Source organism: Natator depressus, chromosome 16, assembly GCF_965152275.1.
Source record: "Natator depressus isolate rNatDep1 chromosome 16, rNatDep2.hap1, whole genome shotgun sequence".
Lineage (NCBI taxonomy): Eukaryota > Metazoa > Chordata > Testudines > Cheloniidae > Natator > Natator depressus.
This window is the reverse complement of record NC_134249.1, coordinates 21,084,482-21,102,440: the sequence shown is the minus strand read 5'-3', so window position 1 is coordinate 21,102,440 and position 17,959 is coordinate 21,084,482. Positions and strand designations below refer to the sequence as shown.

The following is a 17,959-nucleotide window of genomic DNA, read 5'->3' as shown; positions in this document are numbered from 1 at the left end:
TAGGGGAGGGAGGGAGGGGAGAGAGGGAGGGTGAGTGCTGGCTTCCTCGCTGTGTGGAACAAAGAGACTTGCCCCACCCAGGTTGCATACCGTTATGCACACTCCGGTGTGTGCGCGTGCGCGACAGACAGAGACAGAGACATTGCTGCAAAGCTGACCACCAAGCACCTTGTTACAGCAGTTTCTGACCTCCTTCCTCCCCACCATAAAGCAGAGCTGCCTTCCTTGGGTTGTGGTACAGTTAGCCTCATATGGACATCACATCAGGACTTCTGGAAATGCAGTCCTTGGGCATTTATATTTACTTGCTTCACATAAAAAACTGTTTTTAATTTTTGCAAATTATTGTTTGTGATGGTGTAAGACACTATACATATTTCTGAAACAAAACTGAGTTTATTTGAGAAATCTCAGAAATCACAAATGAAATCCTTTTCTGATGCAAGAGAACCCAGCTCATAACAGTATCTTAGGACACAACATTTCCACAAACTGGGAAAAAGTCTTCTCTCTCAGTAATAAAAAGAAATTGCCTCAAGATTTTTAATGGTTATCCTTTTGCCTCATCCTTCAAATCTATCTAGCTTAAGTTTTTCTTTAGTGTTTAAATGCTACAATGATAATACTGAAGTTCATTTTTCTTTCCTTAAAGCCTACTTCTGCCTAACTTTGCATCACTGACCACCTCCAAGTAAATGAATGTGTTTTACTCAGAACACGTGTTGCCAAATGGAAACATCCACATTTTAACAAATAAAATTGAACTTAATTTTCAGCTTTCCTAATTGTTTAAGTAGGAGCATGCAGAAAATTCTTCCAAATGCAGATTTGGGGAAGGGAGGAATAAGGAGGGAGGAAGAAAGAAGAACATCAGTCTGCTGTGTTAATGAAAACAACAACATGCTTGACTTCATAGGCACGTTATGGGAAGAGCATTCAAGATAACATGCTATTAACAAAATTATGAAATAAGACTTACAGGTTATATGAATGCACCTGCAGTAAACTAACACTGCAGTTTTAATAAATAACTACTTGCCTCTAATATTGAATTCTTATGTGGTTCATTCACTTTTCCAGCAAGACAGCAATGGGATATAGCATTGTGAATAATTGGTTTGTTTGACTTGCTGCTGGGTTCTTTAAATAATTTTGGACCTAAGAAAGATAAGAAACGAGTTATTTACTAAATATTATAACTAGGTAAATTTAATAATGGTTCTTAAATTTTAATTCTATTAAATAAATATGTAAAGCTAAAAGCTGCAGTTTCAAATTGATGGGAACAATGGCTTACACGTTTATGATGCAAAATATCACTTCTTTAAGGAAGCATCACGGATTTAAAAAAACTAAGTGAAAAGTAACTTTAAATAAAAGTTTATCCTGTATGTACTGAAGGGCTCAACACAGTCATGGATGGATTCTCTTTCCAGTGCATAAACCCAGAGGGGTTCCTCATTCCTACATATGTACCTGAATCTGTACTAGAAGCTGGCAAAGTTCTAGTGGGAATTTTAGGCTTCTGGGGAATCCCCTCTTTCCAAGCAACCATTTTCTACTTTAAAATCCTTTTCCCATTCCCTCAGCAGCTACATCAGGCAACTAACATTCTGGCTCAGCAGCTAACAACTAGGAAGCTCACAAGTAGCCACCAAGACTATAAGCATTGTGTTTATGGAACAAATTAGCAAAAAGTTTCTCCCAAATTTATTACAACAATGTTGATTTTACCTACCTATTGCAGCAACTCCAAATATTGAAGGATTTTGCACTGATTATAGCAAAAAGTAATACATATAAAATGAAACACATCTGAAGCATTTTCTATATCTAATATTCACTATTTAAATTAGATCACTGGCACTTTCGAAACATTCAAGCATTCTAACACACCTGAGCTTCCAGAAACAAGAACTCATTACACCATAACATTTATTATTTGTTTGGCATTATTTAATACTTGTTAGTTAGAAATGATTAACCTAAAATGGAAGCATTTACCTGTGTACTCTGCCACTGAAGCAATTGAAGATGCTGTTGACGCATTTTCCCAATCTCTCTCTGTGTTTCTGCTTGGATTCCTGCTCAATATTGGTAAGGATTCCATTGACTCTACTCTGTTGGAGCAAAGCAGGGGATCACCAGTTTGAGTTTTTTGTTAAATAAATTATTTCACATTCACCAGGCATTTTCTCTTAATGAGAAAAGCAATTCTCCAGCATAACTGCCCCTCCCAAAAGATGGCCAGTTTCTATCATCCCTATTTTTAAAAGATGAATACAAGGTAATGTGTATTATAAAAAAATTTAGATCCAAATAGAACCAATGAAGAACCCCATCCAGATGCCATTTTATGGCAATTAATAACTTTATAAAATAAATTAAGAATTATTCTTCATTACATCGTCAACATTTAATCCCAGTCCAATTTCATAATATAGGATTTATTTTTAATGGTCTTTACCGTTGGGAAGGAGTGCCACCAGAGTGTATGCTTTCAGGTTCAGTAGTTGCTGCTGAGGCCAAAGACAGGCTGGAACCAGACTGAGCACTACTTAGATTATCAGCTATAGGAAAAAAAGACGACATGAAATATGATTTTCCTAAAACAGATTGTGGACTCGAGTGAGAATGAAAAAACACTTACGTGTAGAAGAACACTTTGTTCCTGAATCACTGTATGACTCTTCTCGATGGACTGACTTTGGCCTAGGTTTCTTGGGTTTTGATTTGGGTTTTCCAAGTCCTTGCTCTTCCAAAATTTGCTGCTGTTTTTTTCTCAAGTATTCTTGTTTGATGAGTTCTCTTCGGGCCTTCTCTTCCTCTTTTCGTATTCGGTCCTCTTCAGCTTTGCGACTGAAAAGCAAACATGGTTTTCAGAATCTAATAACTTCCCATTTTCTGAAGGAAAAAGATAGGCTGTAAAATTATTCCTTTCCATAGCAGTGTAAATGTTACATTTACCGGGCTTCGTCTCTTTTTTGTTCAACTTCTGCCTCAAGCTGCTGTTTTCGGATCCGAGCCTCTTCAGCTTTCCGCTGCTGTTTTAAAAGGAATGCTGCGCGCTTTTTTGCTAGTTCGTCTTCTGCTTTCTGTTCATCCTGCAGAATTGAAATTCCACATAAGATACAAAGCTTAGGAGGTAGGAGAAGGACATGACACTGGAGATCAACAAATACTTAGGGTCAACAGTGAAAACTTCAAAAAGCTCATTTTTATGCTGTGAGAACCTTGAGGAATGTATAAGATACATTCCAATAATCTACTCTACTGGTATAGAAGAGTTTCCAAATATCCAGTGAAGTCTACACTTTACCAGACTTCACAATATAATAAGTTAAGGAGTTGTGCACTACATAAGTAGTTTTCAGCGTTTTTGCTCAATAAGAAAATCTCGTGAAAAATACACATCTAGTGTTCATGGAGATCCAAGGGGGAAAAAATCAGCCTCATAGTCCACTATAATTTCATTATCAAAACATACATAATACAGGAAGCATATCTTAAACTGCAAACTACACCGTGCAATGTAATTCTCACATTGGCCAGGATATCCTGTATCAGTAATTCTATTCTACAAATGTACTTACTGGAGTGAATTACTACCAAACTATACTATACCAAGGCAAAAGTCAAATTCACTGAAGTTTAAACAGCTTCTCTCAAACTAATTTAATTAGAAATTAAAAGACACTGTGAAGCTGCCATGCTTGTGATACTCACTATAATTAATACTATAGAGAAACGCAAGCATACACAATATCCTAGTAGCTTCTTTAAATTTTAACAGCTGCAAAGAATATTACATTTGAAAAATATTTACTGCTTCTATAAATATCATAGCATTAATATAATTCAGCTCTAATAACTTGCCCTTACACATTCTAGAGCTAGTGATGAAACAAAGAAGGTCTGTTAGTGCATTACTTAGATTTAATATCCTTGGAGCAAGAACCATCTTTTTGTTATATGTTTGTACAGTGCCCTACACAATGGGCCCCTCGTCCAGGACCTAGGCTCCCATGCAGTACCACAATACAGATAATTAGAGCTGGCTGGGAAACAGTAATTCCCTTTAGCAGAGGATTTCAAGATATGGTTTTGCACCAATCTGGAGAAAAACCTGGAAATTTCTAAATTCTCCATGTAACAAAATTACCATTCTCTGCACACCTCTACCGTGTGTTGGGGACCCTGGCAGTCCCAACTCTGAGGCAGCCCATATGGTGGGCTGCCCTAAAGTCATGGAAGCCCTGGGAGCTCAGGCAGCTGTTGAGCCAGGAGAATAGAAGTCTAGGCTGCCAAGGAGCTGGGAGCCTGAAAACCCAGCCCATAATGAGGGCTGCTGACATGTTGGGCAGGTAAGCTAACAGGAAACCAGGCAGGTTTTGAAACCTGCCTTGGAGGTATGGTTCTGTCAAAATTTTGTCGCAATTGATGTGGTCCTGCCAAATGCTTTAATTTTGATGAATAGGCTAACTCTGATCAAAAATGCTTTGCTGAAATTTTTATGACCAGTTATGCAAATAATTCTATACCCTGTCCAGCTCAACAGATGAGCAGCAGAGAAACGATTTCAATATGCAAAAGACAGAATTTATGTTTTCAAAAAGGCACACATTTGGGGGAAAACAGCCTCCAGAAAATGTAGGATGGAAGAGACCAATAAAGGAAAAAGTTTTTTCTTAATATCAGCCAGTGGATGGAGGAAAGACCTTCCATCCCCTTCCAGCAGCCTGGGAAAGGAAGATAGCAAGAAAGAGAAAAAGATGTAGAGCTCCCTCTCCTCCTCAACTCACTGGAAATAGGAGGTAAATACAAGAAGTTTGTCAGATGATATCAAAATTTTCATTTTCCAGCAGCTGGGCATATGTCACATGAATTTTTCACCCGTGCATGCGTTTATATCTGCCAGGAACTACAGCCACAACATCCATCTTTTGTATGTTTGCAACTTCGTGGTGTCGGGTAAATATTTCAAGCTACAGTTACCTCAGAACACCAAAAGGAGAGTCAAACAATTCAAAAATTGCAGATGAAGTATTTCTGCAACCTTGAAGATGCTTCTTAGAGTTCCCAGGATGCAAGACAAAATGGTAGTGACAGATTAAATCATCTCATGGGGAACCCAATTATTTGTTTGACAGGATGTTTAAATTAACAAAAAACAGTTATTTTTAATTATTTATCTCAGACAGTTTCATATATACCACAACAAACCTTAAAATAACAGAATGTAGTTTATGTATCTGGAAGGTATATACCTTTAACAGGCTTTTAAAATATTTTAATATTGTTTCCATTATTTCTACCACCATGGCTCACATTATACAGATTGAAGAGTATCAGACGATGTCTGGAAACTGAATCACCAGAAGTAAATGACCGTTTAATATGCCTCCAGTAGCATGGAACTTAGTCATGAAGTTAACAGATTGTTGAAATTATATTCAGCTTCATACATCACATGATGAAAATCAATCTAATGCAGATGTGGGCAAACTATGGTCCACGGGCCACATCTGGCCCACGGGACCGTCCTGCCCGGCCCCTAAGCTCCCAGCTGGGGAGGCTAGTCCCCAGCCCCTCCCCTGCTGTCCCCCGTCCCCTGCAGCCTCAGCGCGCTGCGCTGCCAGCACTCTGGCCCACCGCTCCTGCCGGGCAGCGCACCGGCGTGGCTGGCTCCGGCATATTAAGGGGGCGGGGGGTTCCGGGGGGCAGTCAAGGGACAGAGAGCAGGGAGCAGTCAGGGAAGGGGGAGCGGGGGGGCTGGATAGGTGTGGGAGTCCCAGGGGATCTGTTAGGGGGCGGGGATGTGGATAGGGGTCAGGGCAGTCAGGGCACAGTGAGAAGGGGTGGTTGGATAGGGGCTGGGTTTGGATGGGTCAGGGGTTCTGAGAGGGGCAGTCAGGGGCAGGAAGTGGGAGGGAGCGGATAGGGGGTGGGGGCCAGGCTGTTTGGGGAGACACAGCCTTCCCTACCTGGCCCTCCATATAGTTTTGCAACCCTGATGTAGCCCTCGGGCCAAAAAGTTTGCCCACCCAATCTAATAACTGCATAGTGAAAATGAAATGTGTATTCCAGCCAATCCTTTTTTCCCTATCCCAACTTTTGAGAGCAGAATGGTAAATGAGCAATAGTAAGTTACTTTCATAAAATATATATGTAATGCAAGCAACGTATTCTTTCCATTGCATTTATCTTCTGAATATAGAGAATAAATCCCTTTGACCATATTAGTAAAAAATATGGAGTGAATTCCTGAATTCCTTGAAATCAACAGGAGCTTTGCCATTGACTTCAATTAGGCCAGGATTTCACCCATGAGTTTAAAGAACTCTTTCCTATACAAAGAGCTTTTATCATCCACACTGTGGTGAGTTGGGCCAAAGGAGTTTGAGGAATAAACAGAGACACACTAGATTCTAATATTAAACAAATGTCTAATGATGCTTCATATACATGAAAATAAAAATGTCCTGTGCTTACCTTGAAGAAAAACCCTACCCCAGACTTCTGATCACCTTCATTTATTATGTCTGTAGAGCTATCCTGACTTTCAATTTCTCCTTCTTCATCCGGGGCTTTTAAGTCAGACAGGTCTACTTCTATGAGATTAACCTTGCTTCTCAGTGGTTCATCCACTGGGACGTTTTCTTTTCCTGAGCAATCGGAAGAATTTAATCCTTCTTTTAAGCTGCTATTCATATCTTTGCTCATTTCAGAGAGAATATTTGCATCTTTGGAAGTGGAAAGAACACATGCCCGTTGATTACTCTCATCATGGCGTCTATAGCTATCAAAGAAAAACTTATCTTGAGAGCCACTTCCATGATCTGGACTATTTTCAAAACCAGTTTCTGTTGGTGTCCTGAATGGATTATTAGATGGAAATGGTCTTAAATGTGGTAAGGTTTCTACACTTTGTGTTGGGGTTTTAATACGTGTTGAGTTTTGATGTCTGTCTTTAGCAACTTTCAGTTCAACTGGTCTTCCAGAGCGAGGACTCCGCCCTTGAACAAGTCGAGGTGGTTTACGAAGATTGCTCATTCCAGTTGGAGAGAGGGGTTCAACAAAATGAATTGATGGTTTTACCTTTTGGTCCTGTGAATTATTTCTTGTACTTGGTGATGGTACCGTTGGAGATTTCATAAGAAGTTCTTGCTGGTGAGAAATCTTTAATATAGCCTGCTGAAGTGTACTGATTGTTTCATTTAGTTTTTCAATGGAAAGATCACATTCATTTATATCCACCACTTCAGCACCATTATCTTCTAGAAGAGCAGCAGTAATAATCTTGCTTTTTTCTATTTCATGCATAGCAGCAGATTCTTTTGGTTTGTGTAGCTCAACAAAAGCTATGTTTTCTTGCATTTTCACTTTTGTTACTTCTTGTGAATCATAAAGCATTTCTTCTCTCTCTTCCTCTCTTACGAGAAATTCCTCAGACTTTGAACTCAAAGACACATCATCTAAATCTTCACCACTGTTCCGAGAGTATTCTTTTGCAAAGTGTTCTGGTTTAAGTGGCTGTGGAACATCAACAGCTTTCCCTTTTTTAACAACATGCAAGAAAGCTGCCTTACCCAGCTTTAGTCGCTGCCTAGCAGACAGAGCCTCCATTTTTTTCTTTTGAGCTTCTATTGCTCTTCGCTTCTCCTCCAACTGCATGTGGAGCTGTACCAGTTCAGAAGCCAAGAGATTGACGTTATCTTTATTTTGTCTGGTGGGGCTTTGCTCTCGCTTTTGTTTCCATGTTGTTAATGGTGCTGGGCAGCTCTCTGACCCATCTGGTGTGGTCTTTTGGGAACTACTTGTACTGGACTTTGTTTCATAGCTATTAAGTCTTTGGAGCTTCCGTTCTGCAAAGTTAGTCATTCTGACACTCCCACTAGTCATGGACACACTGCTAACTTGAGAAATTGTACTCAGACATGGACTTGAACGTCCACTGGCATCATCCTTATCTTCGTGTTCCTTTACCTTCATATCCTCTTGTAACTTTGCCGATTCTTCTTCACCTATATATTTAGTGACTACTGGATGGTCATCTACTACCACCAAATCTTGTTCAGCCACCTCTGCATCGAGATCTGAATCAGAATCTTGTCTCACCATAGTCCACGTGGTACTGGGAACATGTGGATTAGTACTTTTCACGTAGCTGTCATTGACTTTGCTTGTTACATCTTCATCAACTTTGGCAGTATGAAGGAAGAATCCTCCAGTGGATTGCTCCTGAGATGAAGGCTCTAAACTGCTACTAGCTAACGGACTAGGAGCTTCTAATCCTGCCTCGAAGAGTGTCATTGAATCTGCAGTACAGGGAGCTGCAACTGCGGTGAAATCAGAACTAGAAATTGGAGTAAAAGTCCTATTAATATCATGATCCCCATGATTGCTATTTGCTTTTTTACGGACCATAGGGACGTGCCCCTCATTTAGCCTTTTTGTTATGAAGCCCCTTTGTTTCCCCTCGCCACACTCATCCTCTTTATTGATCATTTGTTTTTCCTTTGCTGGTTTTAGGACTGCAGGCATTAAAGGTTCTAAATAAAAACTATCTGGTTTGCTTTCTATGGCCTCACTTTGTGTTTTTGAAGACCATGCGGTTGCAACTAGGCTAGGTGCCCTGGATGATACAGTTTTCAGGTCGAGATCACCCCTGTCTGGTAGTTCATCAGATCTGATTATTGCAATAAGTTCTTCATCTTCATCCTCAATTTCAACATTATTCAGCAAGCTTTTTCCATTCGTTTTCATTGATGAAGGATGAGACTGGTGTTTCGGAGTTAGATTGACAATATTTGAAGCTAGGCTGTCTTTACTGATTGATCTAGCCAGGCTAATGCTATCACCAGATCCAGGGTCCACATCGCTACTTGTGGCATGATGAAGAGCAAATGGTGTTGGCTGAGACAGAGGCCTAGAAGAGACAGAGCCATTAAAGAGAATCTACTGATGCAAAAGTAAAAAATTTGCAGTGACTACAACATATAAAAATCTGGCCTATATCAAGAGTGACTAGTGATACCAGGTGGCAATTTGAGATGCCTTGACCTTGAGAGGCTGGGCAGTGTTTGCCACTTTCTGAAAAAAAAAAATCACATCCCTTTAGGCATCTCAAATTGTCACCCAAAGATTGAGGCAACCAAATCACCAATCACCTCTGAACATGTAGGCCAGTGTGTTTAAATAAAGTTAAATATACTACATATGCCTGGCTCCCAACAATTCAGACTACACACTACTGCAGTCAACTTGCCATATAGTCTAACCCCCCCCTTCTGAACAAAGAAAGTTCTTACATCAAACAGAGCAATTACCTGGGTTTTTTCTCTGGCCATGCAAGAACTGAACCTCGTGGCTGCCCATCAACTCGTGTCAAAGAATTAGAACGATGTCTATGACCTATAATATTTTTTAAATGTTTACTGAAAGCTTTGGAAATGGTGTTTTTATATCATTTTAAAACATTAAACACAATAAACTACATCACCAAGAGATGGCAGCATAAAACAGGTAAACCTTAGCATACTTAAGCAGGAAAAAATGAAATAAAGCCAAATTCAATATTTAAAACAGATATGAAAAGTAAAAGCTAACCTGCAACAAATGGATGTGTTTTAGGAGGACTGTAGACAATATAGGTATAAAGAAATCCTTAATATCAAAGATTATAAAACAAGTCATCTAGCATTTGTTTTAATTATAAATACAAAACTTGAATATGATCCTTTCATACAGCCATTTTTAAAAAATAATTCTCAATACAAAGATATGCAAAACATATTGGAACATTGAGTAAATTTGCTTTTATTGACAACCATCTTATTTCCTAACTCTTTTGTCAAAGGTCTCCACACCTCTGATAAGTTGCTGCTTTTTTTGTTCCAAGAAACTCAAATTGTTTGTGTTCATTTCTTGTACATTTAATTAAGAAGCACACTCACCTTTGAAACAAATTATATTGATAATACTTTGCACTCTTACAATATTTTTCTTGAAGACATCTTAAAAATCCCTTTCATATCAAGAAATTTATATGGTCAATATTAAATTCTGAAGCAATCTTTAACCACAATAGATACATATGTGACTGCATATTGATTGACTGTTTAATTCAATTTTAGATTGTTCACTTATGAACCACATATAGCAACAACTGCAACTCATCTCCCCACCTTTCCCCCGAATTAAGGGGGGAGGGATAGCTCAGTGGTTTGAGCATTGGCCTGCTAAACCCAGGGTTGTGAGTTCAAACCTTGAGGGGGCCATTTAGGGATCGGGGGCAAAAATTGGGGATTGATCCTGTTTTGAGCAGGGGGTTGGACTAGATGACCTCCTGAGGTCCCTTCCAACCCTAGCTACTTCTTGGTCAACATCTTCCAGATTGATGAATCCCAAAATCCATCCTCAAAAGTCAGTTTTGCTTAACATACACAATATTGCAGAATGATAAAGTGAGTTGCCAGACTCACACAGCAAGTCTGTGAGAGCACTGGGAATAGGAGGAATCCTGACTCCTTGTCACCTTTATATTCACTAGATGAACACGCAGTCTAGTTCCTGCCAAAGAGAGGTCTGCATTTACAATTCATTATGTTCTCAGTATGCCTACGTTTTTAAAAGCCTCTGAAAATTCAGATGGATTCTCTGAATACTGTATTACAGATTAACATTAAGCCTTTTAAAAATACAATAACCAATATGGCCTCTATTTATCCATCTTTAAGGCAAATACTGCAGTATACAAAGGATTACATCAACTCTTTAAAAATATGTATGTTCATAAAAAGGTTTAAGTTAGAGTTTCTAAATCCAGAAAAAAAAAATTTCTGACAGTGTCACGTGTTAAGGGATAGGTGTGATCCAGTGTAGAAAACTCACCGGACATCGTCATACAAATTTGAAATGGAAGGCTTACCAGAGCTATCCTCCCCTTGCAATGATTTCTGTTGCTTCTGTCTCAAAGGCAGTAATGGATGGGATGGGCTAAAGGCAGGGCTTCCTTTGCCACTAAGGAAAAAACCAAAAACAACTTAATCACTTCCATGAGAAAACCTTTTCTAGAAAGGTAGAAGGAAAGCGACATACTAGGAAAGTTACCTGATAGCCGATACCCTACCATTCTTGCCAAGCAAAAACGTATCACTGAATAAAAGAACTGGTGAAAGTTATTCTAAGCTGCGTATGAAAAATTAAAATCAATATTTCAGTTACAGTATTATACATTTTAGTCTACTACTGGAAATCAAATTGACATGTTTTACTTATTCACATGCAGTGATCTTACTATGTAACTCATTTAACAATACACTGGAGACAAATACATATATAACTAATAGAAAGAGGACCGAGGGAAGATTGAATAATTTTATATTCTTACACCTCTTCAAAAGTAACCTAGAGTTAAGATTTTAGTTTAATCTTACGATTAAATCCGAAAGAGAATAGAATATTTGAAAAGAAATCCAGAGAGTTTTAACCCAAATCAGTTAGAGAGATTTTACATATCCAGAATAGGCTGTTAAACTGAAGCAACCATCTGCAATATGATCGGTGCCAAAGTTAAATATATTGTCATGAATATGTGAAAATAATATATATTTTGTCACGAAAGCTACAGGGTTACAAGGCAAAACCAAAATGCCATGCTGTAGCAGATTTTTGTGGTTGTTACATCAAAAGACAAAATGAACTAACAGACTGGCTCCTAAAGTGCTACCATCCACAGCTCTGCTGCCTCAACTTCTTAATCGATAGTTCTCTCTAAAATAATAACTTGAACTTTTCATACAATTTAGTGGGTTCTAAGTTAACTAACAACTCAGGGGAAAAACCTGCTTGTCACTGTGGATAGTTCAACCAATCCCCTTGCTTTACATCCAGCAGTTGTGAAAAAAGTTAAAATGTTATAATCCTGTGTAAGGATTATAATGGAAACTAATACTGAAAATAATATGCCATTGGTATGTCCCCATCTTTCACATTCCCTGACAGGAGATACAGTAGTAATAAACAAGGTTCAGAGACAGTAATAAAATATATTAGAAGCAAGAAAAGAAAGTGTCCATACGAAGAGAGACTGAAAAGACTGGGACCATTTAGTTTAGGGGAAACAAAAAAAGGGGGGTCATAATGTATAAAATAAAGAGAAGATAAACTGGTTGGTCCTATTTACCCCCTTTCATAATACATGAAAAGGTAAATGTTGATGAATTTGAAAGGCTGCAACTCTAAAATTGAAAAGGAAAAATTTACACAATTAAACTGTGGGATTCATTGCCACAAGGTATCATTGAGGCCAAAACCTTAACCGAATTCATAAAATTGGACATTTACATGAATACTCAGAACATCCATGGCTACATTAGATAGGATTATTTAAAAAAAAAAAAAGGTTTGAAGGCATATAAACACCCATGCTTTAGGGCACAAGCCAATTTCTGAGGAGATTAGGCAGGAATGTCCCCAGTGGGCAGGTTATTGCAAACTGTCCACCTCAGGGTTCTTCACCTTTTTTTTCCTGGCAGCTTGTATGGTCATTGAGGCATAATAATGTGCAAAATGAATCAATGGTCTGATCCAGTAAGGCAATTTTTACACACCCCTATTTGTGTCCTGATCAACATCATCTGAAGAGATGGTAGTCCTTGACTTGGTCTAGCTAATTGTTTTCTAGGCTTTAGCATAGATAAGTTCCTTCTCTCAGTCCACTTTCCTCCGTACTGAATAATGCTACTACCTCTCATAAGAGCAGCCCACCAGGTGTATCTCCATCCTCTACAAAGAATAGGAATCATGAAGCCGTACCGTCACTCGAAGAATAGATAGGTACACTACCATTTTTGAGGGGAAAAGGCTTCTCTACCCCAGAATTGCCAGTAACCATTAAAAGACTTCCAGTTATCATCAGCATGGAAAGCAACATTAGAACGGAGATCCAAACTAGTCTGTTTTTCCCCTCAAACATTTCTCTTGCTTACTGTTCTCTTTTTCTTCTTCTGTCCATACAGTAGACTGATTTCAGTTTGGGTTTTTGTTGTGTTTTCTGTATGGTCATTCATAAGAAATTACCAGTAACACTGCCATTCCAGAATAGCTTTCCTTCTTAAAATTTTGCCTAACAGAGAATTAGTCCAGCTTTTAATACAGTGATATTGCTATCACGATTAGAGTTTTTCACTCATGCTATGAAGATCACATAGACCACTGTCAAATATTTCCTTAAACTTGAGACTTGTACACGTTTTAGAGACTGAGTGCAAAGACCTTAAACTCACATATATAACAAAACCAGATAATTTAGCAGTAATAGAAATTCCTAGATTACCCAACTGGAAATAGAAGCAAGACGATGAATCTAGAGACAGAAAGACAGACTTACAGATAGTCAGATTCTTCAGGGTGCAGGTAATACCTGTTGCAAGCTTCTGGGGGTAGCTGAATTGAAGGCTGCAGGTCTGCTGGACTTGTACTAGCTGGACTAGCCATGAAACTTCGTTTAGTTGCATTGGAAATAGGAACAGGCGGACGACAGCTCTTCTGCTGCAACACTGTTTTAGCTGCACATATTTATATAAGTGTCAGCACTACTTCAAATTACAACAACAATACTAGAAAGTAGTACAAAAAATCATATAGCCTCACTGCAGAAGGTCAGAATTAGAACATTAGGATACTTCAAATTTCACTTTAGTTTTGCAACATTTATGATGCAGAATAGTTAAAATACAGAATAATCAAATATATAACACAGATAGGAAAACTGACACTGTGATGAGCAATCATGAAAGTCAGATTAGTTAGAGCAAACTGCAACAGTGGATTTTTAATTAAAAATATCTGTCTGTGGATGAATTACCTAATTTACTATACATGAGACACATGTGAAGTTGAATCCAGGTCTTCAGAGGCAATAGTACTATACAGTTACCTACTTCATTTTCCTTTATGCTCTGAGTCTCAAAGAAGATTACAAAATCTAAAATTTAGACTAATGCAACAAAGTTTGAGAATAAGAAAATTGGTATCAATTTCAATAGTTTCAGCAAAAGGATTATGGATGATTCTATTAAGTTTTAAGCATATAAATAAAAAAACTTCACCATAATTCTCATTTCCTTACACATTTTTCATCTCATTTTCACTGCAAGTTAGCTCAAGTGAGCCCTACCACACTGTGAAACATTCAAACTACAGTGTCATCTGAATAGCAGTTGATGAACTGTGCTAACTCAAACAATAGCCTGAAGCTGCATCCCCACTGCATTACTAGCTTGACCATCAGCAGCACTAGATCTTCAACCAATGCCACCTGATGCGCCAGCTAGTTCAAGTTTAAAGCACCACTTAATTCAAGCTATAGATTTTTGTGTGTACATGAGTTGGGTTGTGAGAAACACTTGATTATACCTGAAGTTAATACTTCAGTGAGGACAAGCCCACATGAGTAACAAGTTATGAGATTCAGAAGCAGCATTTTATAATGTGATGTGATTCTAAAGCACTTTAGGTAACGGTTCAACAAAATAAAAAACCAAGATAGAGCTCCACTACTTCCTGCGCTCTACCTTAATTACTATATGTGGAAGTTACTAATGACAAACTTTCTAAATGTATTTTAAAATAACACTTCTGAGAACAAGGTTTCGTGCTAAAAAGCTGCATTACAAAAAAGAATTGTAGTGACATTCAATAAAGATGGGACTCAAATCAGCACTGTATCTAAGTCTGTCACTGACAGGAAGATGACTGAGCATTTTAAATTAAAATACCTTCCATTTACATAGTATATTTCATCCCAAAATGCTTTAAAACTCACATACGTATACCAGGATGTCAAACTCATTCTGAAGAGAGTGTCGAAATTCCAGCCCATGGATTGTAATTAAAATTACAATCCATGGGCTGGAAAATAAATTCAGGGCTATATACTTCATTCAATGCACAGCAGAATGCTCTATCTCAAAGGGAGAATATGGCTTTTATGTAGTAAAAGAACTTAAGTTATTTGTTCAGTGCCCTATTGCCGCATTGACTCATTCAGAAACTATGCTTTTTTTTTTTTTTTTTTTTTTTTTTTTTTTAAGGGCCACTGTTATTCCTACCTTTGTTTCCCTATTTTCTTTTGTTTCTCTTTCCCCCTGCCCTGTCTTTGAGTCTCCTGTGTTCTCTTCATTTCCTTCCCTGCAGCAACTCCCAGTTCCCAACCCCCATAAACTGCAATCCCATTACCGCCTTCCCCATTCCTTCTGCTGAAGTTATCAACAATGACATGGTTATGTTGGCAATTAAAGGTCACCAGTGGGCTTTATATCTGACACTTCAATCAGATTACTAGAGGATGGGGAGTTCAATTCTGAGACACCGTTTCAGGTTGTCTTCAGATTCAGTTCGCCATGACTACATTGGTTACATTCTGTTCACATCTGGAAGACACTCTGCAGCCATAAGTACTAAGAACTTATTTTTGTTTTAAAATGAAAGCTGAGATTCTGCACAATCCCAATATGTCTTGTGGGCTGGATCTTGCCCATGGGTCATGTGTTTGACACTCCTCGTATACAGTAATAATTCCATTTCTTACTGAAATACAGCCATTTCCAAGATGAAGAGTAGCACTTATTCAAGAGTACACATGAACACTGCGAATACTGGACACTACTATGCTAATAAGTGATGATCACATAACCACCACCCTATACCGGAAACCTACTGACCTCTATACTTATGTACTTGCCTCCAGCTTCCATCCAGGACACACCACATGATCCACTTTCTACAGCCAAGCTCTAAGATACAACCGCACTTGCTCCAACCCCTCAGACAGAGACAAACACCTACGAGATCTCTATCAAGCATTCTTAAAAACTACAATACCCACCTGCTGAAGTGAAAAAACAGACTGACAGAGCCAGAAGAGTACCCAGAAGTCACCTACTACAGGACAGGCCCAACAAAGAAAATAACAGAACACCACTAGCTGTCACCTTCAGACCCCAACTAAAACCTCTCCAGCGCATCATCACAGATTTACAACCTATCCTGAAAAACGATCCCTCACTCTCTCAGATCCTGGGAGACAGACCAGTCCTCAGTTACAGACAGCTCCTCAACCTGAAGCAAATACTCTCCAGCAACCACACAACAAAAACACTAACCCAGGAACCTATCCTTGCAACAAAGCCTGATGCCAACTCTGTCCACATATTTATTCAAGTGACACCATCATAGAACCTAATCACATTAGCCACGCCATCAGGGGCTCGTTCACCTGCACATCTACCAATGTGATATATGCCATCATGTGCCAGCTATGCCCCTCTGCAATGAACATTGGCCAAACCAGACAGTCTCTAAGCAAAAGAATAAATGGACACAAATCTGACATCAGGAATCATAACATTCAAAAACCGGTAAAGCACTTCATCCTCTCTGGCCACTCAGTAAAAGATTTAAAGGGTGGCAATTTTGCAACAGAAAAGCTTCAAAAACAGACTTCAACGAGAAACTGCTGAGCTTGAATTAATATGCAAACTAGATACCATTAACTTGGGTTTGAATTGAGACTGGGAGTGGCTGGGTCATTACATATATTGAATCTATTTCCCTAAGTTAAGTATCCTCACACCTTCTTGTTAACTGTCTAAATGGGCCATCTTGATCATCACTACAAAAGTTTTTCTCTCCTACTGATAATAGCTCATCTTAACTAATTAACCTCTCACAGTTTGTATGGCAACTTCCAACTTATCTGTATGTGTGCGTATATCTATAGATCTATCCTCTTACTAGATGTTCCATTCTATGCATCCGATGAAGTGGGCTGTAGCCCACGAAAGCTTATGCTCTAATAAATTTGTTTAGTCTTTAAGATGCCACAAGTACTCCTGTTCTTTTAATAATTTTAAGTATTTTGAATTACCACACTTGTTTTTAAAAGGGCTGCATCATCTGAACATTCAAGCAAGATTTTAACAGCTGTTTAATGGAAAAGATTCCAATGCTGCAGAAGAAATGACCTAAAGCAAGCACTCTTGCCTCATTTCTGCAGGCATAAGCAGATGGTGTAAGTAGTCACAGCTTACTCCACTGAAGTTAAGATTACATGAGAGAGACCTAACAGATGAATTCAGAAGTTCAGATTAGTCTGGTAAAGAAGTGAGGCTTTAGGTCTTCAGTTACAGAGGATCCGTGATATGATGAAAGAAAGTAATTTACCTTTGCCCTTTGGAAAAAAATCTCAAGAGGACAGAAATAAATCCTCAACTGCAATTTGGCAAAACTATTATATTACAGTTTAACTCCCTCCAAAGTTTCAAAAAGGAGGGAAGTGAGCCATTAGCACTTCTATAACAAAAGCAAGCAAAAAACTCCCAAAGCTGGAGAAAGTTATATGTAAACTCATAATAATAAGTGGAAATGATCTAGTGGTCGACTTCTCTTCACTGTATCTGATTTGATGGTGTTCTATGAAGTTTTAATTATTAACAATGAGGAAAAATTTTAACATCCTTCTCCATTCAAGACTGGAAGTTGCTAGAGAACTATTTAAAAGAATGTGAAACATGACAGCAGATGATACAATCACATATCTTTCAATCCACAGCTGGATCTCAAGGCAATTTTTTTTTAAATGTACACATTTTCAAGAAACTTCAAACAACAAAATATTTTGGTGGAAATCAATCAATGGAGAGAGCAATGCAGAAAAAACAAGCAATTTCATTAGTTTATATTTGCTTAAACAAATAGAATAGACTTAATATTTACCGAAAAGTCAAAATATCTCACCATCTTTTATTTCTTGAATGTCCCTGGGCTGCACAAAGTCTGGCTTGACATTCTCAAACCACCAGAATAGTTCCGCAATGAAAACCATAACATTAGGCTTTAAAAAATAAATAAATAAAAAAAAGTTTAGGTTAGTGGCTTACCTACATTTTGCTCA

General features: G+C 38.3%; 1 protein-coding gene across 4 annotated transcripts in view; it reads right to left on the bottom strand.

Annotated features, from left to right (window-relative positions):
* CAMSAP1 (calmodulin regulated spectrin associated protein 1) overlaps positions 1 to 17,959 on the bottom strand; it is a 46,094-nt gene that overhangs the window by 2,945 nt on the left and 25,190 nt on the right. For 3 of the 4 annotated variants that reach the window (XM_074973752.1, XM_074973751.1, XM_074973753.1), the window contains exons 9-18: positions 17,803 to 17,899; positions 13,394 to 13,571; positions 10,931 to 11,022; positions 9,330 to 9,414; positions 6,493 to 8,929; positions 2,968 to 3,104; positions 2,651 to 2,859; positions 2,468 to 2,570; positions 2,005 to 2,120; positions 1,040 to 1,158 (exon numbers count right to left, since the gene is read on the bottom strand). In XM_074973752.1, the coding sequence (XP_074829853.1) occupies positions 1,040 to 1,158; positions 2,005 to 2,120; positions 2,468 to 2,570; positions 2,651 to 2,859; positions 2,968 to 3,104; positions 6,493 to 8,929; positions 9,330 to 9,414; positions 10,931 to 11,022; positions 13,394 to 13,571; positions 17,803 to 17,899 (3,573 nt within the window). The remainder of the gene's footprint in view (positions 1 to 1,039; positions 1,159 to 2,004; positions 2,121 to 2,467; positions 2,571 to 2,650; positions 2,860 to 2,967; positions 3,105 to 6,492; positions 8,930 to 9,329; positions 9,415 to 10,930; positions 11,023 to 13,393; positions 13,572 to 17,802; positions 17,900 to 17,959) is intronic. The other variant, XM_074973754.1, reaches the window with a different exon arrangement.